The following is a 23,623-nucleotide window of genomic DNA, read 5'->3' as shown; positions in this document are numbered from 1 at the left end:
TACACCACCACAGTAAAACGTGTTTTGGTCGGTTAATTGTTTGGTACTACTTTTAGGGATTTTCTATCAATTTGGAAAAATCTGATACATGAAGTCCAAGCTTGGGCCACTTATAGGAATCACCGATGTTATATAAAAACAGTTAACAGAGGAAATGTAGAACAGAAGTTATCTGTACTTTACAAGTGACGTGTGACCCAGACGTGTCCCCCACAGTTCACACGGTATTGGTTTAATATCGCGAGAGTTCGCACAGCCCCTCACTACGTAATGTGCCGTGCTGCTTATGGCGGCGCTGGTGACAGTGCTGAAAGCTGTTGGGGTGAGTTTTTCCTCTATATTTATTAAATGTTGTGATGTCACAATTCTCACGCGGGTATATGAACGTATGAGCTTCCGACATTTGCGTTTATATCACTCTTTTTAAATACCCGTGCGTGTTTTTGAACAGTTAAACGGTTAAGGGTGGGGGCAGTGTTTCCTCTGCGTGTGTTCTAGCGGTTTAGCATGTTAGCCAGCGCTTCACTGATACTGTGGGAGAGTCGCTTTAAACCATGAATACACACGTATTATTTTGACCACATCCGTCATGGGCGATGTTTTGCAAAGGTCACTTGTCAAGAAATGAACCGCCCAGTCGAGCATCCAACGCAACAGCAGCGGTCCAGCGTGACCCGACAGCCGCCCCGGGTGCCTTTGTTGTCGGGATGAGTGATTTATTTTAAGCCCGTCTGGATCATAGTCTGCACATCTATGTCGAAACACAGTTACTTGAGTTAAACAACTCAAACCCCCTTTTGTCAGGACAGGAGAATAGTTTACTTGTTTTCCAAACGAATTACTACTAAAATGAGCGTTTCCATTGTCATGACAACTGGAAAATAACAGGAAATTTGGAAATTGGGATTTTTGCAGGCCCTGGAAAGTAATTCAAATCGACAAAACCTTATAAAAAACATTTTATAATGAATATATATGCTTCAATTTATATTCCGCCTCACTCGGTGAAAGAACTTGCTCTTTGTACAATTCTTTGTTAAAACCTTTCCATGGTTTTCCAGTTGTGTCTGATGAATAAGAAATGGAAAATTGGAAATGCCTTGTTTAAAAATGTTGGGAACGGTAATATTCTCATTTAAATTTGAAATATTTATATACTTTTAATCGTTTGTTGTTGGTCTTTATCCTCACAGTGCACTTTCTGAAATGTTCAGTCTTGTCTGAAATGGCATTGCTAGTGATTTTGTCTTTGGATGAGATCCAGATGGATCCACTCCAGGCTATTGCCCAAGCGCTGTTTGCGTCACTTAGTTTCATGTCCTAATTCTTTGTTTAAGCATGCTGTGGAAATCTTCCGTTTCTTTTATTCGAATGAAACAACTTGTGACCGAAGAACAGTGGTTCTGATATACTTTGTAGCTTTTGAATAGTATATTTGAGCCGCTGTCAAGCCCTGCTGAGCAGCACGCGCTCGAGGCTGTCGACGTCACGCGCTGAGGTCTATGAACTTCTTCGCTGTAGCGGGATCAATTCACTTGTTTTTCCACACATTTTGATTGTACCAATATTGGCATGTTTACAATATTTTTTTTAACTGCATTTTAAAGGGATAGTTCAGCCAAATAATAAATTGTAAGTTACTCGACCTCATGTAATTTCAACACTCTGTGGCAATTTGTACCCTCATGCTTTTTTCTTTTTTTTTTTTTTCTTCTAAAATTCATACGAAATCGCCAACTTATAAAATAGATATTGCAGAGTGTCTGGTTGATCTTTTCCATACAGTGACAATGAAGCTGTAAAACGACAAGATAATATACCATAAGTGTATTAACATTTTTGGAATTATCTGAATTATTATTTAAAGGGAAGTATTCCTTTTATTGTCACTGGAACCACAAGGTTGTAAATCTAGGCACACAATGTGCTCTCAAGGTTTGTTTGTCTGGCACTATTTGTTTTTTTTACATAATGAGGAACTGGTCAAATTCTGCCTATGACTTCCATTTTAAAATCAGCATGAAATAAAAAAAAAATCTATTTTCTAAATGTATGCGTTAATGTTATAAATTCATCCATGCATATGTTTATCTCGTTATTTTTAATCATGATGTCACATCTGGACCTTCCAGTGAAAATGGCAGACTTCTCTCTGAAGACTTCTCCAGTAGTTAATTCTGCTAAACCTGCTCCTGCAAGTTCACCTGCCTCCACTTTTGAGTGCAAAATCAAATCAACAACCAATGCATAGAACCGAGTCCCCGTCCTACATTTTTTTTCCTTTTTCGATAAATTGTTACACTCGGATGTCACAATATGGAAGAAAAGATCTGTCCCTATTTAAGTTTCATTGTAACTTTAAATATTTATCTCTTTGTTTCTTGTGTACGAAATTGGCTGGCTAGGTAAGATGTTGTCTCCATCCATTTTAAGCCTTTACTTGATCCATCATATCAAGTTGTGAACTGGCCTATATATCAAGCTCTTTGATCCTCCCACCTCTTGTGTAATAGACCAGAGGGAACTGAATGGTTGGCATGCTGGTTATCTGCAGTTGTTGACTGCTTGAATTGAATGTATTCCATAAATGCTCAGCCAACTGCTGGTTCACGCTGAGACTTGTTGATCCACGTGTTTTCAGTCAGCTGCTCGCTCTCTACACCAGGCCACCAAGGAAACTTTATTTTTAGGCCTGTGTATCAACAGGAGAGTAACATGCCATTTTAACCCACATGAAATGAATGTGACTGAGGGGACTGATTGTTAAATCATGTCTTGAGGGTGTGTTCAATGCTGTAGGGGGCGAAATTTGACCAGAAATCAAATAATATAACGTATATTAGACTAGATGCATTTAATGTGTAGCTTATCTGTCTGTGATCTAATATCCTTTGTTTGTTTGTTTTCTTCCCCTAAACAGTATGAAGTGAAACCGAATTGATTTTTGTACCATCTGAAACCTACTTCAAGTTCAGATCATCTATCGGTCAGAAGAAACGTCAAGGAAAAAGAAAACATAACAAACATCCCCAAAACGACCCAATGGTACAACAACTCTGAAGACCAAGACGAAGAACTGCACTGCTACAAAACGAGAAAACTAAAGCAACACGAAGCAACCAAACGAGCAAACCAAAGATTTAAGAAACAGAACCAGGCCGCAACGAGCGTAGCAACCAACCATCAACGTTAACAGCGAAGACGAGACCTGATCTGAGACAAGAAGTTTGTGCCTACTCAACAGCTTTGAAAAAGCACACGTCCCAACGCTGCGCCAAGCCCTCCTCATCCTCCCCGCACCTCTTCCTCTTCTGGGGTGCGGAGAGGGCTGCTGTCTGCTAGTCTTTTCAGTTTTGACCCTTTTCTTTCTGTCAATTGCAGACCGAATCCCTCCCTCCTGATCTTTCCCCCCCGTTCACCTAGTCTTTCTCTTGTCGTTAACTTTTTTTTTTTTCAAAAGAAGTGTTCATACACCTGCACTTGCCTTTTTATTTGAATTTCTTTATTTTTTGTTTTGCTTTTTGTCCCTTATTTTTGCAACTTTTTGTAATTAGAACGTGTGCCAGAGATCCGAACCTTACAAGTGTGTGTGCATGCGTGTGTGTGAGACGAATCTGAAGCATCGATTAAGTGATTGATTGGTCCAAATCATTACAGCCTTCCAAGACAACAGAACAAGGTAAGTCATGCCAGACACTCCTCCTTACACTTTCTATTCATTACCTAATGAATAATCCTGATTTGTCTGGCTTATTTTTATTTATAATGTACAGTGTGCCAAATCAGGCCAATTTTTCATGTTGTTTATGTCTCTTAATTTAAATCTAAAAAGGAATCTGAAAATGTGTTGCTTTGTTCCAGAAACTAGTGAGCAGCCTTCTGAGCAGAATCCTAACTGAAATGGAAGCAGTTTAGCATTAGCAGCATTAGCATCTTTAGCATCAAATAAAAAAGACATTAAAACCCAAATATTAGATAATATAGTCTGTTTCAGAAATTACACATTCTACGGAGCCTCTAAAGGGACATGGTAATGGAAAAAGTATGAGATGGGAGGAAAAAATATTTCAATACTTTTGCGTTCTCTCGACTCTCAAACAGTTGGGTAGTTATATTGTATATAATTTGTCAGAGAGATGCTATCAATATTTGGGGTATTGCAATCACTTGAATTGCACATACTCTGTGTATAGGGAACGGCGTCACTGACCGCACATTTTAAAAGATAAGATATTTGTCGTGTGTATATATATGTATGTATATATGTATGTATATATGTATGTATATATATATATTTATATATTTATTATATATATATATATATTATATATATATATATATATATATATATATATATATATATATATATATATATATATATATATATATATTATATATTATATTTATATTTATTCATATATTCTTCTTGGAATATATTCTTGGACCACCTCTTGGATGGATTTTATTTCACTGCAGCAGTGCATTATGGGATTGCCTTCTCTATGAAGGATGCTTGCATGCAATCGTGCTTTATAATGTGGCCAAAATATTTAATGGGTATTTTGACTGCATAAGGCTTTTTTTTTTTTTTCTTTTTTTTTTTTAAATGCTGCTTATGTAGGCAGCTCACTAGGTTTTGGAACGGAGAACATTCAAGTTCAACATATAATTTAACTGGCAGTTAAAGGATTGAAATAGGGAATTGAAGGGATAGTTCACTGAAAAATTAAAATGGTAATTTACTCACCCTCATGTCATTCCAAACCTATAAGACTTTTGTTCATCTTGGAAACAAAGTTGCTTTTAATGAAAGATTTGTCATGACAGACATGTCTTTTCAGAAGACTAGGGCTGGGTATCGATACAGATGTCCCGATTCACAAGATCTCAATTCGATTTGAGATTTTCGGTTTAATTCAGTGATTAAATTTTCACTGGCCCCAACACACAAATTAATAATAAATGAATAAAACCGTTAGTGTTTTTGACCAATGTTTGTATTTATTACCTATTGTAATAAATAAGGTTATTACGCCAAAACTTTAGATACCAGTGAAATTTAACAATTCTCGATTCCAATTTTGATACCACAGCTAAAACTACTATCTAACTAATATAAATTTCAAAGATTATTAAAGACAAATAAACAGTCATTAATAAAAATAAAAAAAAGAACAAATAATCAAGCTACAAGCAATAGCATAAATTAGAATAGAACAAAGATACAAATGAAATAATCAGTGCTTTTCAGGTTTTTCAGGTAGGTCTAACATTAGTTTTCAGGTACAGAAATTGAATAGTATGTAAATGTAAAAAAAGCTGCTTCATATAATCTTCACTGTATAAATTAAATAAAGATAAAGCATTAAAGTTTCAAAAGTTATTCAGTGAAGAGCAGTGATTGATTTTTTTGTAGTTTGATTAACATAAACACAGACAGCAGCAGGTTTTCTCATTACCTTATGTAAACCTCACTCCAGACCAAGATGATATCAGTCCGCTTCAGCTATGTGTATATTAGGAAGAACAGACATGCCAACTAGTTACTGACCTGACCCAGACTATGTGGAGTTGTGTATCAAATTGAACTTAAAGACTGCTAATTCACATTGGAGTACCACCCTTAGGCTGAATAATGAAACCTCTGCCAAAAGTGTTCTGCGTTTAGCTTACAAAATGTTTATCATAAACTAGTACTAAGGACCCAGAATCTGCCCTACCAAAATGTACTGTCAGGAACTGCTACAGGTACTGCGCACAAACTTCTTACAACAACGCGCATGTCTTCTTGCGCTTGAATGCTTATTGGCAAGGCTTGAAAACGTGTGCAAATGACAAACTTTCGTGACCACAGCACTCGCCCGAACGGGACAGTGAACTGTCAGGGAATGTCCTTCACTCTGAAAGGTGCTCTTGCATCGCCAAAAGGTTCCCTCTGTATCATCGCGATAGGTAGAGGATGACATCTAGTGGAGAAGACTAGTAATAAGATTAACGTCAATCAGATAGTATGTTCAATGTTTGCTGAAATAAATATGCTTTCGTGGCTTGATTCGTGGTTTTTGAGAATCGATATCGAATCGACCACATTTTAAAAAACAATTAATCAAAAAATCAACTCATCTCGAAAAATCATGACAGAATGACATGAGGGTGAATAAATTACAGAATTTTCATTTCAGGGTAAATATTTTAATTTCTAAATTCTTATGAATGTACTGTAATTTTTCACATATTTTGTCCTGTTTGTCTTGTTCAAAGTGTGAATATTGAGTGAACTAAAGCTGTGCTAGGTTTCATTGTTTACTTATGTGCCAACCTCTGTCTAAAGTAGTTGTTCTTTGGCATACATTTGCTCAACAATTCTTCCTTCTAGTTGGGCATAAAATACTCCAGATATGTTTTTCTGAGGGAAAGAGATCATAAGTACTTAATTTAAGCTGTCTTTAGAAGAATTTATTAGGTCTTTGCCCAACCTTCTGTGCAGATGAGGCACACTTGCATGTTGTCTATAGGGTCCTCTCCCCAACACACACCAACAGCCCTCGACTGATCCTACTGTGCTGCTTTGTTCACTGGCTGTTCTTGTTGCCTTTCCCTCAGTTTATTTTCACAGCTTCCCTCCTTTCTTCACCTTTGCAGAAATCCAGAGGTGTTTTGTTTGGTGTGTAACCAAAAGGAGAGGGGAGAGGGGAAGGGAGGAGCTGCAACACGACGACTGAATTAAAAATAAAATAAAATCTAGACTCTGGGAAACGGCTTAATCTGATCAATCCCAGGTGTAGTAGATTTGGCCACTGTGAATGGGAGAATTATGGGTAGTCCCTGGAAAGGTTTTGTCGAGTTTACCTTGCCGGCGTCGCCACCTGCAGCTTTTGTTAGCGCTGACCTGAACAGCACCTCGCCCGTCGGTCTCAGCCTGTCACCCTACGGCCGTTCCGTAAGTGCCCAGCCATCCGCTCTCCACCCTACTTTCCCCCACTCTCCCGAACTCGACTCGTTCATTGACCACACACTGTTGCCCCTCTCTGCGCTGTTCCTTTACCACATCATCCTGATCAGCAGGCTTAGAGGCTGGCCTCGATCACTTGCCTTAGAGACGAGCAGCAACGAGAGGTGGTGAGGCAAGAACGGTGATATTGTTTTCGCTAAGACTAATATAGTGGTTGGTACATATGTGTATGTTTACTTTACTCATTTGATTTGGCTGCTGTTGAACCGTGTCTGACTGACAGAAAATGGATATTAGGCTTTGTTTTCAGACACTAGAGTGAATCTAAAGTATTTATAGGCATTTAAAGTCATGTATCTCTTTCGATGTAATGGCCCAGTGGTCGAGGCTGGTTGGAGTCTGTGTCATCTAACCATTTTATGTTACCGTGTATTCTAGTAGTGCCATTCACAGTCGCTTCATCAAACTAACACATTCTGATTTTCATGGAGTATGTCTTCCAGCACAGGGAGAAGAATTAAAGGAATAGTTCACCCTAAAACAAAAATAATAAACTCTCATGTTATTCCAAACCTATATGCCTTTTTTCCTGTGGAACAAATAATAATAAAAAATGTCCTTACAATTAGCTTCATTCATGAAATATTCATAAATGAGTAAATTCTGAGTAATTTGCACATAAAATAGATCTTCCTGAAACCTCTTCTGGATTCACAAACTCTTCATAAACCTCAGATTTGAAAGTGTATGTAATGTGTATTGTAATGTGTATGTAAATTAAATTCCTATCATTCGTGAATAGGGCGGGCGTGCACTCTCATTCACAATTAGCATAACCCCCGTCCATGAATTGCAGCTACGTAAATTGCATGTCCAGGAACTCTGGAATTTTCTGGACTTCTTTCTCTGGTTTGGCTCCAGTATATTGCATAAATGCAAAAGAGACTAATTGGCTATATGCCTAAAAAAAATCTTCCCTTTAAAGTGTGTGCACCAAAGCTTTAACCATCTGAAAATGCTCAGCTAGGGGAGCTTGAGCATTTTGGAGGTGCAGCATTTTTTCCAGCTGAAAACCTTTGGTTGCTATTATGGAGAATATCCACGGAAATAATGTAACTAGGATTTCGTAGATAGTTTGTTTTATCAGCAATTATGCAATGATACCAAAAATATTAACTTCATTGTCATTGTACAAGTAGGCTGTGATGGTTGGTCATTGTGGTATTTGTCTCACCCCTCCTCCACTGGGATTGGATAGCTGGTTAAAAAGTGAAGTGAGTGACGAGAGCTGCGTTTTACCCAAAGTTCAACATTTTTCAACTTGGCGACTAGGAAAAAATACGACAAACACCCATTTATACTTATCTTCCAAGCACTAGTAGTCCCTGGGGATATTTCAGAGTTCGAGTTGAAGCCGCTTTCTCGAGCCCCATCACTACGGACAGCGAGCCAAATACGTTTAACCTCAATAGTTAAAGATGACCAATATGGGCAAACAAATGCTTGAAATATTATTAGTGTTATCAAAATGCAGTTATCCATTTACCTAAAAGAACACGAAACGTTCAGATGTTTTAAGCACCATTTACGCGTGGTAGGGAGCAGGTGTAATTTTTCAAGCCAACATTTTGAAAATAAAATCACTTTCATAAATCCGAAAATTTGCTTCAGAACAGCTTGACGAACGATTTGCACAAAAAATTGTTCTGCTTGTTTCATGAATGAGGCCCAATGAAAGTCAGTGGGGTCAGATGTTTTTAGGACCTTTTTTGTAATCCTTAGAAGAAAATTATTAGAATCAGAGATGATTGTTTACATCTGAAGTGTTTCAGTCATTCTCATGCTTTAATGCAAAATGAAACCTCTCTGACTGAATACACTTTTCACATGCTTTATTAAAACCATCACTAAAATTGAACACGTTTGTTCTCCTTGAATGGAGCAGTCAAGGTAAAATGCGTGCTAGCATGACATTGGAATGCATCGCAGTGTAAAGAAAATATTGTTAGTAGTAATAATAGTACAGCTGTTGTAATGGATTTGGTCATCTGTTGGTATAGTATATTGACATTCCCATTTGTCATTTGGCAGCACCGTAACGAGGCAAAAGGAGTATATATTTGTGCTTTTGTTTTTTACCCCATCTAAGTCATCACAGTGGTTTGATAGCCCCTTTGACAGGCCTCATAAGAGTTTTTATTTTATTTATTTTTTTTTTTTTTTACAGAATTGAATACTCTGTAAAATCTGCTCCAATGTGTTTGATGCCATGTATTGGCTCTTCCTGTTTGATGATCCTTCATTTAGCTAGTTTTTTTTTTTAAATCCACTCCCCCCCTTATACCCCCCAGTGTCCCACCACCCCCTACCTCCCACTCAAGATGGAGGTCTCTGATGCCCCTGTTGCTGCCCCCACACCCTCCACCTCAAGCCAGCCAATCCCCCGCTCTGCCTCAGTTTCATGCCATTCCTCTCGTGCAGTAGGGGGCAAAAAGCAAAAGCGGACCCCCTTGTATCAGCGATCTGTAAGTGGTCATGATGGGACAGTGTGTGTGCTGGCTTGATGTTCTCACAGTGTCAATACCTGACACTGTAACTGCATGCTTGGAGTTGAGTTTTCAAGCTCTTTGGCTTTGTGGAGCTTTTTAGAGCCTTGGTATATCTGTTTTTTATTGTCTAACTTTGACCACATGCCTGCTGACCGTTGACTTACAATTAACTCTATTTGTGGATGAAGTTGTCCAGAGAGACTTAGTTGTAACTTTGGATGTGGTGACGAGTTTGTTTGCGTGTATATTCTAATATATAACTAAATGCGTGTGGGGTGGATTAAATGCATGAATGTAATTTCTAGGTTTAATACAACACCAATGGAATTTGAAGTTAAGTGTTGTTTTCTTTAGTATTGTACAGGTTTTAACTTATTTATCTTGGTCATTTTGATCAAGGAACCAGTTCAAGCAGGCCACACAGAGAGAAACTCTTACATCTACATTCAAATTTTTTTTTTGTGTGTGTGTGCAGCATTTAAAACCTTGTTTCATCCCATTTGACCATTTCCGCACTTGTGGTCTGATCTATTGTGGAACATTCGTATGTGTGGAGAGAGCTGAAGGTTGAATATTGAAGTGAAATTTTGAACATGTCTTAATTCTCCATAGATGAGTTTTGACCCCAGTCTGCTGCATAATAATGGCCATGGTGGATTTGCCAATGGAACAAGCATGGGAATCCGTGAGACAGGAGTGGTTGAAAAACTGCTTACATCATATGGCTTCATTCAGTGCTCTGAGAGACAGGCCCGTCTCTTCTTCCACTGTTCACAGTACAATGGCAACCTACAGGAGCTTAAGATTGGAGGTATGGGTCGAATAGGGTGGGAGAAAGTAGAGAACTAAAAAGTGTATTTATTAGCCTTTTGAAAGTAACCATTTTGGCCAAGTTCATTACCAAAAACATTAAATGTTTTTGATCATTGAATCAGTATTATGAAGAATCACTTTATTAAAACAGACAGTTTGAACAGATTCATGAAAATGAATTAAATCTACCCACTCTAACACCATTTTTTGCTACTGAAGTTTAAATCTGAGACTCTTATCTCCATCTTAACAATCTCATACTTGAGTTGCGTGATCAGGAAGAATTGTGAAACTAGACTAGTGACAATCTTTAGGGAAGCGTATCGCTAAATAAAAAGATAAATATAGCCACTTATTTATCTTATAAATAATATATCTTATTATTTATAATATAAAGTGGCAATCATCGGGGTCCAAGCACTAATGGCCCATGTGGATGATTAGCGATTAGCGAAATGTATCTTATGATGATTTAAAGCTAAATCCATCTTGTATCTTCACTGAATGTTAGAGTTTGATCATAAGTGTGATATCTGTGTGGACTCATATTTACCATTTAAAATGTTTTATTCGTACCACAACAATAAATGTCTTAATACAAATGTTATAATATATTATTGTGAAAAAGACACAAAATTGTCTCTTCATTTTAAAAAGACAGCATTATATTCAAATGTGTCTGGCAACTTGGAAAAATGTTTTATTGGGGTCTAAAGTGATCTATAAGCATTTCACAGATTTCTAATTATATAAAACTATACAGTCAGTACACCATAGTTATACAATTTAATTAGATCTACCAATTTTTTCATTCTAAGGGATGGAAACTGATCAATAAAGATTAGGCTTAAAAGCTTCTTTCTCATTGGATATCTAGTGGACAACATTTATTGTAGCCTTCATCTTTCAGCTGAAATGGCTGATATTTTAGAATTTGTGGTTAGCTCTATTTAAAATCATTACAATATACACATCTCCTGCCAAATCATCACGAATGTATTGCCAGATTCAATATTGACAAGCGGTAGTAGGAACCTTAATGCAAAAATACACACACGTAAATATTTTGTTTTGCTTCCAACATGAATATTAATGCAGGAATTGACTTATTCTGTGTCATGTCTGTCCCACCATTTTTCAGATGATGTGGAGTTTGAGGTGTCGTCTGATAGACGCACTGGCAAACCAATTGCGGTGAAGCTGGTAAAAATCAAGGCAGAAATGTTGCCAGAAGAGCGCATTTCTGGGCAGGTGGGGCCTGACTTGCACGCCTCTCCTTTAACTGTGCTGCATGGTTTTATTCATCCAGTTAAGGAACACATTTTACTTTTGTGTTTTATTGTCCTTGTCCCATTAATGTCTGTCATTGTTGGGGATTTCAAGCTCATTTTTAATCCATATTGATCAGGCAAACGCACATGCATCACTGGTTTCAATTATCAGGAATAACATCTAGCAATCCTTAACTGACCTGATATTGCTTTGTTTTGTGTGGGTTCACGATGAGCTTGATTGTCTTCGTGTTTTGTGGTCTTGTTGGGTGGACTTTTCATCCTCATTTAATATACAATTGTGGGAGAAACAAATCTTGATTTGTTGTCAATGTCAAGTCTGTCAGTCATATATTTATATATTTAGTTTGTCTGGTTCCTTGAACTAAGACGTACAAGTCAAATCTTAACCTTAATGTTGTTCTTAATTAAAAATCTAATTTAGTTTACATGTTAAACATCTATGTTTAGGGACCTCTTTAGCATTTTAACATATATGGATGATCCTGTTTCTCTCACCAATGCAACCTCTAACCTTGTCTTGTCTGTTTGTACGGTCCCTTTCTCCAGGTTGTTTCAGCTATCCCCTCTCACCTGGACGGGAAGTCTGCACCTGGCCAAGTGCCCACAGGCAGTGTGTGTTATGAGAGGAACGGGGTATGTGTCATCTATCCTCCTTTGCAGAGTTTCCTAAACATTTTAAACAGTCACTTGTTTTCTTCCCCCTCTTGTGACCAGTTTTCCTTTAAGTTATATAAAAGCAGATTTAGCTGAGCAAACCTAGAGAAATGCACTGAATTAAACACAAACACACAGTACTATGGTTCATATTAGCTTCTACATGGTGTATTGATTTTGGTAGTTGATGTTTCTGAAAATGTTTGTGGTTTGAATTTTCTCACAGGAAGTGTTTTATTTGACATATGCCCCTGATGATGTGGAAGGAAATGTTTCTTTAGATACTGGAGATAAAGTCAGTTTTTACATGGAGACCAACAAGCAGTAAGTTGATTTCTTTAATGTCTAATTGATACAGGTAAAATGTCAAAATGTGCTTTTTTTTATGTGTAAATGATTTATTTTTGTTTTTTTCAGTACTGGTGCTGTTAGTGCTCACAACATTGTATTGGTAAATAAGCAACAGTCAAGATGTCAGGGAGTGGTTTGTGCTACCAAGGTAAGGATCTGATTAAAAAATGAGTTTTGCAGTTTAGTAGCTGCTTTTTTTGTAGAATGAATAATGAGGACTAGTGATCTCCTGCCCTCTGGTGGGAAAGCAAATGTGAATGGCAAATGTACTTCAGATTGCTATTGTCTCTTAAGTCTGGGTTAATCAAGATTTTGTTGTTAATTTGTTTTTAAAATTATATAATGACAAACAGTTTGGGTTTTTTAATTTGAACATTGGTATAACTTGCCAGTTTAGAATGCAGCTGTTTAGAATGCAAAATTAGATTTCTAATTAGTGCCTGAATAATTAGTTTATGAATGCTCAAATTTAATTTTGAAAATATAGATTTAAATATATTTGGCCTGATGTTTCAAAGATTGTGATTGTGTCTTGCAGGAGGCCTTTGGATTCATTGAACGAGGGGATGTTGTGAAGGAGATCTTCTTCCACTATAGTGAGTTTAAAGGGGATCTGGAGGCTCTACAAGCTGGAGATGATGTGGAATTCACCATTAAAGAAAGAAACGTAAGCTTGAGTGGAAATAAGGACTTCTGAAAGCAAAACTTTATTATTGATGTTAGTTGTATTGATGGAATTATAATCATTGAAAAGTTTCAAAAGATTTTACTTTTGTACATTTTGAGTGAAATGCATGAGATGCGTTGCTGTTTCAAACAGCATTATAGATGTTTCTCTTTGCCTCCTAGGGCAAGGAAGTGGCCACAGATGTGAGACTGTTGCCTCAGGGCACTGTTATATTTGAGGATATTAGTATTGAAACCTTCGAGGGCACTGTCTCCAAGGTTATTCCCAAGGTTCCTACCAAGAATCAGGTTTGTGAATCAGCTCTTGTCATTCGTCTTCCCTGACTCTCTTGATAACATTACCATATAGATACTGCTTGCATGTTAAATCAAATAAGACTCCATTTGTCTCACTCAGAACGACCCACTGCCTGGGCGAATCAGTGCCAGAATTAATTTCACTGACAAAGAGCTGCTATTTGGGGAGAAGGACACCAAGTCCAAAGTGACTCTGCTGGAGGGCGACCATGTCCAGTTCAATATATCCACCGACCGTCGGGACAAACTAGAGAGAGCGACAAATATCGATATCCTCCCTGACACCTTCCATTTCACCAAGGAGACCCGTGAAATGGTACAACTGCAGAACTTTGTCTTAGTGATTTTTCTTGCAATACTTTTACTTTTTGCTAATGTTGGCTTTGTCTTTCTGCTTGTCTTTTTGTGCAGGGTGTGATAGCTGCCGTGCGTGATGGTTTTGGCTTCATCAAATGTGTGGACCGTGACGCCCGGATGTTCTTCCATTTCAGCGAGGTTCTGGAAGAGAGCCAACTGCACATTTCTGATGAAGTGGAATTCACTGTGGTCCCTGTGAGTTCCTAGATATTACCGAACCTGAACCACTTTTGTGTTGCTGATTTTCTCTCAGCTTCAATAAGTGCAGTTTTTTGTGACAATTTGACTGACATCCTGCTCTCTAGATATTGGAATTAGCCTTTGGTTTGTAACCCAGATTGGTCAGCTGTTAGTAGTTTAAACAAAGCAGGGGCAAAAGTAAAATTGATCTTGCATTGCCTCAGTCCAGCTTTAAAACACCCCCTCTTGCCTTCATCAGGACATGTTGTCAGCCCAAAGAAACCATGCCGTGCGGATCAAAAAGCTGCCCAAGGGCACAGTGTCATTCCACACTCAATCTGAGCTGCGTTTTATGGGGGTGGTGGAGAAAGAAGCCGTGCCTGCAACCACCAACAAGAACTACAGCCCCAGCAAGGTCAAAGAGAAGGTAAATAAACTCTTGAATTCCTGAAGCTACACTACTGTTCTAATGTTTGGGGTCGGCAAGATGTTTTTGAAAGAAGTCTCTTATGCTCACCAAGGCAGCATCTATTTGATCGAAAATACAGCAAGGGTGCCTTTACACCTGAGCGTTTGTTTCGGAACCTGGTGCATTTTCTCCCTTGGTTCGGTTTGTTTAGGCATATGTGAACAAGGCAATCGCGCTCGGATCCACACCAACACAATTGTTCCGAGACCACCTGAACGAGGTGGTTTCGGCCTGATTGCAAACAAACTCTGTGGCGGTTCACTTGAGCTGTGAAAGCAATCCGACCCAACGAACCAAATGGTATTATAATTCATAACAGGAAATGTGCTATATAAATAGCAGTAGTGTCTGATTCTGTGAGTGAGCACATTAGTTATCACTAATAACTTTCGCTTCTCCGTGCGAGAATGCTGCAATGAATGCTTCTCCGTGCGTGCAATGAAGCCTTGATTCCTGCTCTAGCTGTGTTATAACATTCGTATATTGTTTGCGTGTCTTGACACTTTGAACCTCTTGACAGCACTGGGAGATCCAGAGAGAGCGTGTTTGAATTTGCTGTAGTAGTAATACATTTGTAGTGTATAATTTAACAACGGGAAAGATGGCTACATTCATATAGTGTTTGCGTGTGTCTCGACAGTTACAAATAAAGCCAAAATAAGCTCATGGAGAAAACTTTTCTTGATGGATGACGCACAGGAAACTGACCAATAAGAGGACTTTAAACACATTTTGGTATGCTTTGAAAGGTTGCCTTGTGAAAGCAAACCGAACCAAGAAGAAAATGCAACATTAACAAATTAAGTCCCTGTTTCAGAACAAAACAAACAATTTATCAAATTATCTATAGGTGTGAAAACGCCCAAAAACAGCACTATTGTGAAATATTACAATTTTAAATATTTTCAAATGTATTCTATTCCTGTGGTAGTAAAGCAGAATTTTCAGCAGCCACAAATATAATTCTAATATGCTGAATGGTGCTATAGACATACAGTATTTCTTATCACAGTTTAAAATGGTAGTTCTGCTTAATATCTTTGTGGAAAGCTTGATTTTTTTTTTTTTCTTCATGATTTGTTTTAATAAGAAAGTTCCAATGAGCAACATTTGTGAAATATAAATCTCTTGTAATATTTTAAATGTCTTAACTGTCATTTGATCAATTTAATGTGTCTTTTAAATAGGTGTTAATTTCTTTCAAAATTCTCATGACCCCAAACTTTTGAAAGGTAGTGTAAATGTAGTTGATTTTAATGTATTTCTTTGTGTGAATGGCCCCTAAGGGTCCTTAAAGTACACATCTCTGGAAATTTGGTATAGAACCACCAGTCATAATTAGAAATGAATGACTTTGAACATGGAGGAATTCAGTTGCTAAATATTTGTTTTTGTTTTTTTATAATTTTACTTTCCAGACTTTAGCTTTCATTTCCTCTATCTGCTTGTCTCCCTCTTGTTTGACGCAAGCACGAAATACAATTTCAGGCTTTGAGGTGCTATGAAATGCTACTGCCTCTTGTCTGACCCTCTTTTCTTTCTTTTTATTTTTCCTTTTTCCTTTATTTTTTTTTTTTTGAACCATGCTCGTCTTCATTAGAAAAAAGACAAGGTAGGCTGCTGTTTCCTGCATGCTGCCTTTCCTCCACAATGTAGACCAGATCAGTCATGCTGTCAGAAAATCCTATTCTGAAAACATGATCTTTAACGCATTTAAGAGGCAAATTATTAAAGTACAAAGGATGAGATATTTAATTGAGTATTTAATTTATAATTTGATTCACCTGCAATTCAAATATGTTCCGATTGGTTAGAATAAATCCCAGATGTCTAATCCTTCGCATTTCTCTCCTTTAAGGGTAAAGTTGAAAAGGTCAGTTTGATCTGTCTGTCTTTTTGGTTATGAGGCCTGTTGGCATGAGCTGGGAATGATTTAACAGCTTTAAGTCATACAGACATGTTAACCTCATAACCATACCAACTCAAGCTGTGCCACTCACTGTGTGCATTCTTTTGTGAGGGGTACAACGGTTCGGTTTCTATGTTGCTCATGCAATTACTCTTGAAAATGGATACCACACAATTCATACACATTTTCAACTGTGGTACAGATGTACTGAAGCGTGGGTGGCAAACTGTATGGGAGCAGTTTTACCCCTAGTTTTAGTGTGCGCATTATGACTAAATCTTTCATCAAATGTCTTGAGTTTCTTTATTTACTCATTGTGTAAATACACATTTTTTTCCCCATGCTTTGCTTCTGTTTGGATATTTATTTTGCAAGTTAGGAGTTGCAAAATGTATTGCTGCTGCTGATATCCAGAGGCACATTGGGCCTGTCCAAAAACCCACACTTGTCATCTTACATGACATATTTCCTGTGTCTTACTTTTGATTACCTGACAGGACACTTTTCTCGTAAAAATGTAAGTGTTTACAGAGCTTTACGACACAATTTAGTAATTGTGGTGCTTCTAATATAGAGATAAAAAGCAAATGTTGAACAAAATACACCCATCTTTGTACCAATATAATTGGCAACACTTTGTTTTGCTACCAAATTATATTTAATATCTAATTCATTTAACTTGCAGTGGAATGTTTTCCTTGACATCTCCTGTCGAAGTTTCAGTGGCACTTGAGTTCCTGAACATGATGCATGATGGGATACACTTAGCCTTGAATACTGCTCCGAAGTGGTATTTGTTGTGTGTTAAGGGCACTGATTTTGCACACACTTCCTGTTGTGTGCATGTGCTCTCCACATGTGTGGGTATTTGGACAGTCTCAATCTTTACATGGTTCTCAAGTATTTACAGTCTGATGTGTGGATGCTGGCCATCATCACTGACACTAGTTGAAGAATAAAAATGTTAGTTCACAACTATTGATAGTTTCTGCACTTAAAATCACCCTTGAAGGTGCACTCAGTATTTTCTTTTGACCATTTTTTTTAAAAATCATGAATATGTATGAGACTCATGCTGTATATCAATGTAAGTCCAAGATGAACATAACCAGAGCTGAGGTGTACTCTGTAATTTTTGAGTATGTTAAAAGTTGTTGATGTGTGTATTTGTGCCGTCACCAGGATGCAGAAGAAGGCTTGATTGCGTATGAAGAGAGTGGAGAGAAAAGCACTATTCCCTACCATATTAAAGACCTGGATGGAGGCATTTACCCACAGCTTGGAGACAAGGTACGTTAGGCACTACAGCTCACTGTTGTTGTGCTTGCTGAATTTGTGCTTGTAGTTTTTCATGTGTTAAACTCCACTTCACCTGAAAGATTGGAATAATTTTATATTTACCATTTTGTTTATTAGGAAGCATTTTATTATAACCATTTTAGGAGACAAATGTTATCTAGAAAACATCTAATAAAAAATCTAATATTTAAAAAAAAAAAAATCTTCAGCTTTTTAAAGCGACTTGTAATCAAGATCAGTAAGAGCAGATGTAATTTTTGATTAAATGTAAACCGCCTTGCCTCCACTAGGTGGAATTCTCCATCAGTGAGGTGAAACGCACCGGACAGCAAAGTGCTGTGTCCTTCAAGGTCCTTAATCGTGCTGTTGGCACCAAGAGGCTTCTGGGATACATAGCAACACTGAAGGATAATTTTGGCTTCATAGAAACATCCAATCATGATCAGGAGATCTTCTTCCACTACAGGTAAAGTTTCTACCTGATGTTTCGACTTGTTTTTTTGTTTTGTTTTTTGATTGTCATGGTTTACTCTGAATTGTTTGCAGTGAGGTGTGTGGGGATGTGGATAACATGGACCTGGGAGATACGGTGGAGTACACTCTCTCCAAGGGTAAAGGAAACAAAATCAGTGCTGAGAAGGTCACCAAAGTTGCAGCTGGTATGTTAGAGACTTTCTATGGGCTTGGCATTAATAATACTTGGTTCATGCAAGTAACACAACTCTGTGTGTGTCAGTGAATGGAGTAGGAGAGGATGTGAGTAATACTGTGTTCCTGGGGAAAGTGGTTCGGCCCTTGCGCAGTGTGGACCCTTCTCAGACAGAGTATCAAGGCCTTATTGAGATCACAGAAGATGGTGAGTGACATCTCCTGACGTCTTTTTAATATTTTGTGTATCTAGAGTTTTGTGTAAACCGTGTTCAAAACCATTTTAATAACTGTTCTCTACTCAATCACTTTACCAGGCTCCAGTAAGGGTCAGAGTTATCCATTCGGCATCGTTGGTATGGCCAATAAAGGTGACTGTCTGCAAAAGGGTGAGATGGTGAAGTTTCAGTTGTGTACAATGGCCCAGACAGGACAAAAGATGGCCTGCAACATTGTTCCTCAGCGCAAAGCCCTGGTGGAGTGCGTCAAAGATCAGGTAAACTCATGTAATGATGACTCATTTAATGATGCAAGAAAGTGTTAGACACTTGCTAAAAGTAGTCTGGTTTTTGTTTCCCCAGTTTGGTTTCATCACATATGAAGTTGGAGAAAGCAAGAAGCTGTTTTTCCACGTCAAGGAGGTGCAGGATGGTCTGGAGCTGCAGGCTGGTGATGAAGTAGAGTTTTCTGTGATTTTGAACCAACGCACAGGCAAATGCAGTGCCTGCAATGTTCGCAGAGTCAGGTAAGACTTCTCGGTTAAATGTAATACAAAGTTGTTGTTATTGTTATTATTATTATTGTAAATAGTGTTATAGTTATATTTGCTTTTTATCAAATCTAAACAGAAATCTTTTTTCTTTTTCTTTTTTTTACAGTGAGGGTCCAAAACCCGTAGCAACACCTCGACCTGACAGGCTTGTCAATCGCTTGAAGAGCATCACTCTGGATGACACCAACGCTCCCCGTCTTGTCATTATCAGACAGCCTCGTGGCCCAGATAATTCAAAGGTAAAAATAAGCTGCATTTCTGTTCAGCATTTTTTGGAATTTTAACAGTTGGATGTTCTTGATATTGACCTGGTGTTTTGTTCATACAGGGCTTCAGTGTAGAGAGGAAACTCCGCCAGCCTGGTATTACTGACTGAGAACTGTTCACCCCTCTCCTCTTCACTACAGATGAAACACCTTGGAGAAAAGCAATCAGACAAAGGGCATAGGAAGGGATTTGTATGTGTCTGTTTCTCTCACTCTCATTTTATCTCTCACCCATAAAAACAATTCACAGAATAACAAACACATTAAAACTCGAACATTAGCACACACAGGTCTCTTCCTTTGTCACAGGATCCCTTGCAAAAAAAATACTCATCTCATCTCGTCTTCATTGTATGTGTGATGATTTTGTGTGGTTGTAATTTGAGAAAAAAAACCCTCGTGTTGTGTGAGTGTGTGGTATGCATCATATGTTTGGAAAAAGTTCACTTGTAAGGTTGTTATTGTTATGCAGAGAATATGAGGGGAAATATGGGGTTTGTAGTTCTCACATCTTTTTATTGAGATGTGGGGACTGTTTGACCCATTTTTCATTTCTGCTGAAATTGAAATGCCAGGAATTCTGCACCTGCTGCTGTGTGAGTGAGTTATTGTTTTAGAGTAGCTTTGCCTGTCTGTATTTTGATTTCCGTTATATATACTTTATTCTTCCTGTATCACTTGAATACTTCTCCCCATGTTGAGTTTCTCACCCAGGTGATAATGAGATATTGTTGGTCTCTTTCTGGTGAGAAATAAAATATGACCTTAAAGTTCTTTTCACTCACGGTTTCCACACCTAATTCCTTTGAGTAGCTTTTAACCTAGTTTTGAAAATGAAATAAATTTTCTCTGCGCTCAGAACTCACTTGTGTATGGTTTTTGATTGTGTAAATTACAATTTTTGAGATTATATTGTTTGGTTTTTTTAAGGAGCCTTTTTTAATTCCTGTCCTGATTTCACTAGCTCCGTCTGGGCATGTGCAGAATTCCTAATGGCATCTTGTAGCCTGTGGTCTTTTTTTCTTTTCTTTCTTTTTTTTTAAGATCTTTTTCTTTGCACATACTTTTTTCATTTTCTTTTCTTTTTTCTTCTTCTTGAGTTTAACTTAAACTCAATATCTGCTAATGAATAAATAAAGAAAAAGGTGCCTAAAAACAAACAAAACAAAAAATAAAACAAAAAAATTGGTGTCTCCTCTATTCCCAAACAGCCACCAAAATATAAGAGCAATTGTAGGGTGGCTTTTTTTTTTTTCTTCTTTTTTTTTGTCAAGTAGAGAATACTGGTGTGCGTCCCCCAAACCTCTGGGTTGAGAAATACTGTATGTACTGTGTGCTTTTACTTGGGTGGACCTTTTGAAAACCTAAATAAATCAAGCAAAGTGTGCAGAACTTGAGAAAAGGGGAGAACTGTAATAAGTAAAATTTAAAAACATGCAGAGAAATTATGTTGATAGAGGCTATTTGCAGTGCTTCTTATGACAAATGAAGCTATTACTGTCATGAATATTCTCTGGAGCACTCTGGGTTTGTGTTGAACCTTAGGGTTCTCCTATATACTTTTGTTAATGGTCTTGAATGAAACAATTGAATTAAACATTTTATGAGAATCAAAAGGGTATTATGTTTAATTTTTTTTTTTTAGTAAAGCACTGTACAGAACCTTAGACATAAATAATGCCTTTGCAAACTTTTGTGGCATTAAAAAAAGAGATATCACTCAACGGAGGGTTTCATGTGTTTAAACTCTGGTGCTTCCCAAATGTATGGTGATTTCAGAGCGATGCACTATCTTTGGTTTTGTTGTTCCAACTGATGTTGGATTCTGGCTTTGAGACCATCGTGTCCACCATTCCCTCAGCTCTGCTGGTCCACTTAGAGGAGGATGTGATATCTGGTTTGCTGAAACAAACACATATGGGAGTTTGGACTCAAGCGTTGTTACCACCCTTTTTGTTCCATCGTCTCCATGCGATCTGTCTGCTGAGATCTGTATTTGTTTGATGCTTGTTTGGGCATGTTTTGGCGTGTCTAGTTGGCTATTCTGTTCAGTGAGGTTTTCATGTTCTGTTTTCTGCTGGGAGTTTCTTAGGTCCATTGCTTGCAGTTTCTGTTTGTACTCCTCTAGTTTAGCTTTGCACTCAGAAGCAGCTTCTTTTGTCTGAAAGAACTGCCTCTGAAGGTCTCTTTCAAAGACTTCCTCCGCCTTGAGCTCATTGAGCCAGAACTTGAGCTGTTCCTCTTCTTCCGACAGGGACTCGGAAAATTCCCTGGTGGCTTGCTGCTGCTCAAGCTCAAGGATCAGCTGGTCCGTTGACTCGATTTTGAGCTTTATTTCTTGCAGACAAGCCTGTTGTTGGTCAACTAGTCTCCTTAAATGTGAAATCTCCTCACTCTCGGTTTCAGCGTGGTTTGTTTTGACCAGAGGAACCACTGGATTGATGGTTTTCAGGTCCTCCTTTGCCTCTTTTAGTACCTCTTCCTCCCGTCTCTCACATTCAGCACTATTATCAGTGCATCTCCCACGGTTCCCAAGGCAACTAATCAAAGGCTGATGTGGTGCTCTAATTTTGTCTTTTTTTTCCCTTGACAGCGGTGTCCCAGAGGCTGGTAAACTTTTGGTTGGTTTTAGAGACGTGTTATCTGAGTGCCCATTTCCTTTGTTGCCTTCCTTGTCTTTCTTCTTATCTCGTCCTGATTGCTGCTTCCCGCCCCTGCCCAAATTTTCCAGCCAACCCCATGCTTCCTCCATTAGCGTCAACGACTTCCGCTTGGGTCTCTTGGGTTCCTCAGGGGGTGGCTCGGATTGGACGCCGAGGTGTGATAGCGGAGGGAGACTCTGGCGGTGTAGGCCGATTGCCCCGCTGCCTCTCCTTGCCCTCCCCGTACCCTCCGCTCGCCTCAATAGGGCCAAGGGCTGGTTTGTTTCTTCCCCAGGCGATGGGCCAATATGCTTCAAAGTGAGCTGCACCTCCCTAACTTGCTCACCATATTTCTCCAAGGACTCCAGGAGAAGTTCATCCGGAGACACATTACGTTCAAATTCTTTGAATTTTTCTCTCAGAGTATATCGACCAGTGCGACCTAAGAGTGAGAACAATATTAAAAAGTGATATTTTTGGGATGAATATACATTTATAATAAACTAATCATTCATTTAGCAGATGCTTTTGTCCAAAGCGACTTTTAAGTGAGGAAAACAACAAGCAATTTTATCCAAAAGAGGCAATAACATAAGAAGTGTTAGTTTACAACATTGTCCAGAATAGTATAAGCTAGAACAGGGAGGTTTATTATATAAATAGTGAAAGCACATAAGTAGTATTTATTATTTTAATTTGAAAGTTCGCAGGATGCAGTTAAGTGCCTGTGGAAGAGATTAGTTTCCAGCTGTTTCTTGAATAATGTCTGGTATTTTACTGTCCGGAGAGTCAGAAGATTTTTTTTTTAGATCAGAACATTATCTGATCTGTCATTCCAGACCTGTATGTTTTGTGGAACACACACACAAAAAGATATTTTGATGAATGTTTTTGCCAATATAATGGGAGTTAATGGGGTCCAAAGAAATCCATATTTTCCACAGAATAAAATCATACTGGTTTGGGACAACATGAGGTTAAGTAAATGATGAAGATGACAGAATTTTTATTTTTGGATGCACTATCTCTTCAAAGATTTTTAAGAGACCTTTAAACTAATAAGTGTTTTCTTCATGTTTATGTTTTCCATAGTCATAGTTACATGGTTATGTAGAATATGCTTTATGGAATGATAAACTCTAGGCATTTACTTACCAAGTGCCTGTGCTAAAGCGATGACCACCTCCTGACATGTTGTTTTCTCAGTGACTCCACAAACAATGCGCTGGACTCCTTCAACAAACACCTTTACCTCCATTCTAAAAGAAAATAAATCAGCTCTTTGTTTTTTCTAGAACATCTAATTCCTCCAATAAAATGCCAGTGGGAAAAAATGGTTTTACAAGTTCCCTGTATTCAGTTGTACAGATTGCGGAGTTTACAAAATCAGATTACTGTACGATTCATTAGGAAGGGTGTGCTGTACCTGTCCTGATGGTCAGAAGATTCCTTCAGTGGGCTCGTATAAAATCCTCGTACTTCA

At 38.1% G+C, this 23,623-nt stretch overlaps 2 protein-coding genes across 11 annotated transcripts; one reads left to right on the top strand and one right to left on the bottom strand.

Annotated features, from left to right (window-relative positions):
* The first annotated feature begins 219 nt into the window (after positions 1-219).
* csde1 (cold shock domain containing E1, RNA-binding) lies at positions 220-21,114 on the top strand. Of its 10 annotated transcripts, none has more exons than XM_079896909.1 (22): positions 247-322; positions 2,921-3,679; positions 9,304-9,477; positions 10,114-10,312; positions 11,456-11,565; positions 12,156-12,242; positions 12,490-12,587; positions 12,681-12,762; positions 13,153-13,281; positions 13,464-13,589; positions 13,699-13,914; positions 14,010-14,150; positions 14,395-14,562; positions 16,463-16,477; positions 17,696-17,803; positions 18,103-18,278; positions 18,359-18,471; positions 18,549-18,668; positions 18,778-18,956; positions 19,042-19,205; positions 19,339-19,471; positions 19,561-21,114. In XM_079896909.1, the coding sequence occupies exons 3-22, from the start codon at positions 9,334-9,336 to the stop codon at positions 19,606-19,608; spliced, it is 2,556 nt and encodes an 851-aa protein (XP_079753035.1). In that variant the 5' UTR covers positions 247-322; positions 2,921-3,679; positions 9,304-9,333; the 3' UTR covers positions 19,609-21,114. The 10 variants fall into 10 exon arrangements, with proteins under 10 accessions (XP_079753037.1, XP_079753038.1, XP_079753035.1 ...); XM_079896904.1 differs by having other exon boundaries at positions 11,456-11,622; XM_079896907.1 differs by lacking the exon at positions 9,304-9,477 and adding an exon at positions 6,643-6,940 and having other exon boundaries at positions 11,456-11,622.
* rassf11 (Ras association domain family member 11) lies at positions 21,104-23,623 on the bottom strand. The gene is made up of 3 exons (XM_079896916.1): positions 23,567-23,623; positions 23,296-23,399; positions 21,104-22,582 (listed from the first exon to the last, which is right to left on the bottom strand). The coding sequence occupies exons 2-3, from the start codon at positions 23,396-23,398 to the stop codon at positions 21,240-21,242; spliced, it is 1,446 nt and encodes a 481-aa protein (XP_079753042.1). The 5' UTR covers position 23,399; positions 23,567-23,623; the 3' UTR covers positions 21,104-21,239.

Source organism: Squalius cephalus, assembly GCF_949319135.1.
Source record: "Squalius cephalus genome assembly, chromosome: 16".
Taxonomy (NCBI): domain Eukaryota; kingdom Metazoa; phylum Chordata; class Actinopteri; order Cypriniformes; family Leuciscidae; genus Squalius; species Squalius cephalus.
The sequence above is the reverse complement of the archived record's forward strand: the minus strand, read 5'-3'. Positions and strand labels throughout refer to the sequence as shown.

Coding starts and splice junctions, on each gene's coding strand:
- csde1 (XM_079896904.1), top strand. CDS start 9,334: ATGGAGGTCTCTGATGCCCCTGTTGCTGCCCCCACACCCTCCACCTCA. Junction 13,590..13,698: donor AGGTTCCTACCAAGAATCAG/GTTTGTGAATCA, acceptor TGTCTCACTCAG/AACGACCCACTGCCTGGGCG. Junction 19,472..19,560: donor GTGGCCCAGATAATTCAAAG/GTAAAAATAAGC, acceptor TTGTTCATACAG/GGCTTCAGTGTAGAGAGGAA.
- rassf11 (XM_079896916.1), bottom strand. CDS start 23,398: ATGGAGGTAAAGGTGTTTGTTGAAGGAGTCCAGCGCATTGTTTGTGGA. Junction 22,583..23,295: donor CGCTTTAGCACAGGCACTTG/GTAAGTAAATGC, acceptor TCTCACTCTTAG/GTCGCACTGGTCGATATACT.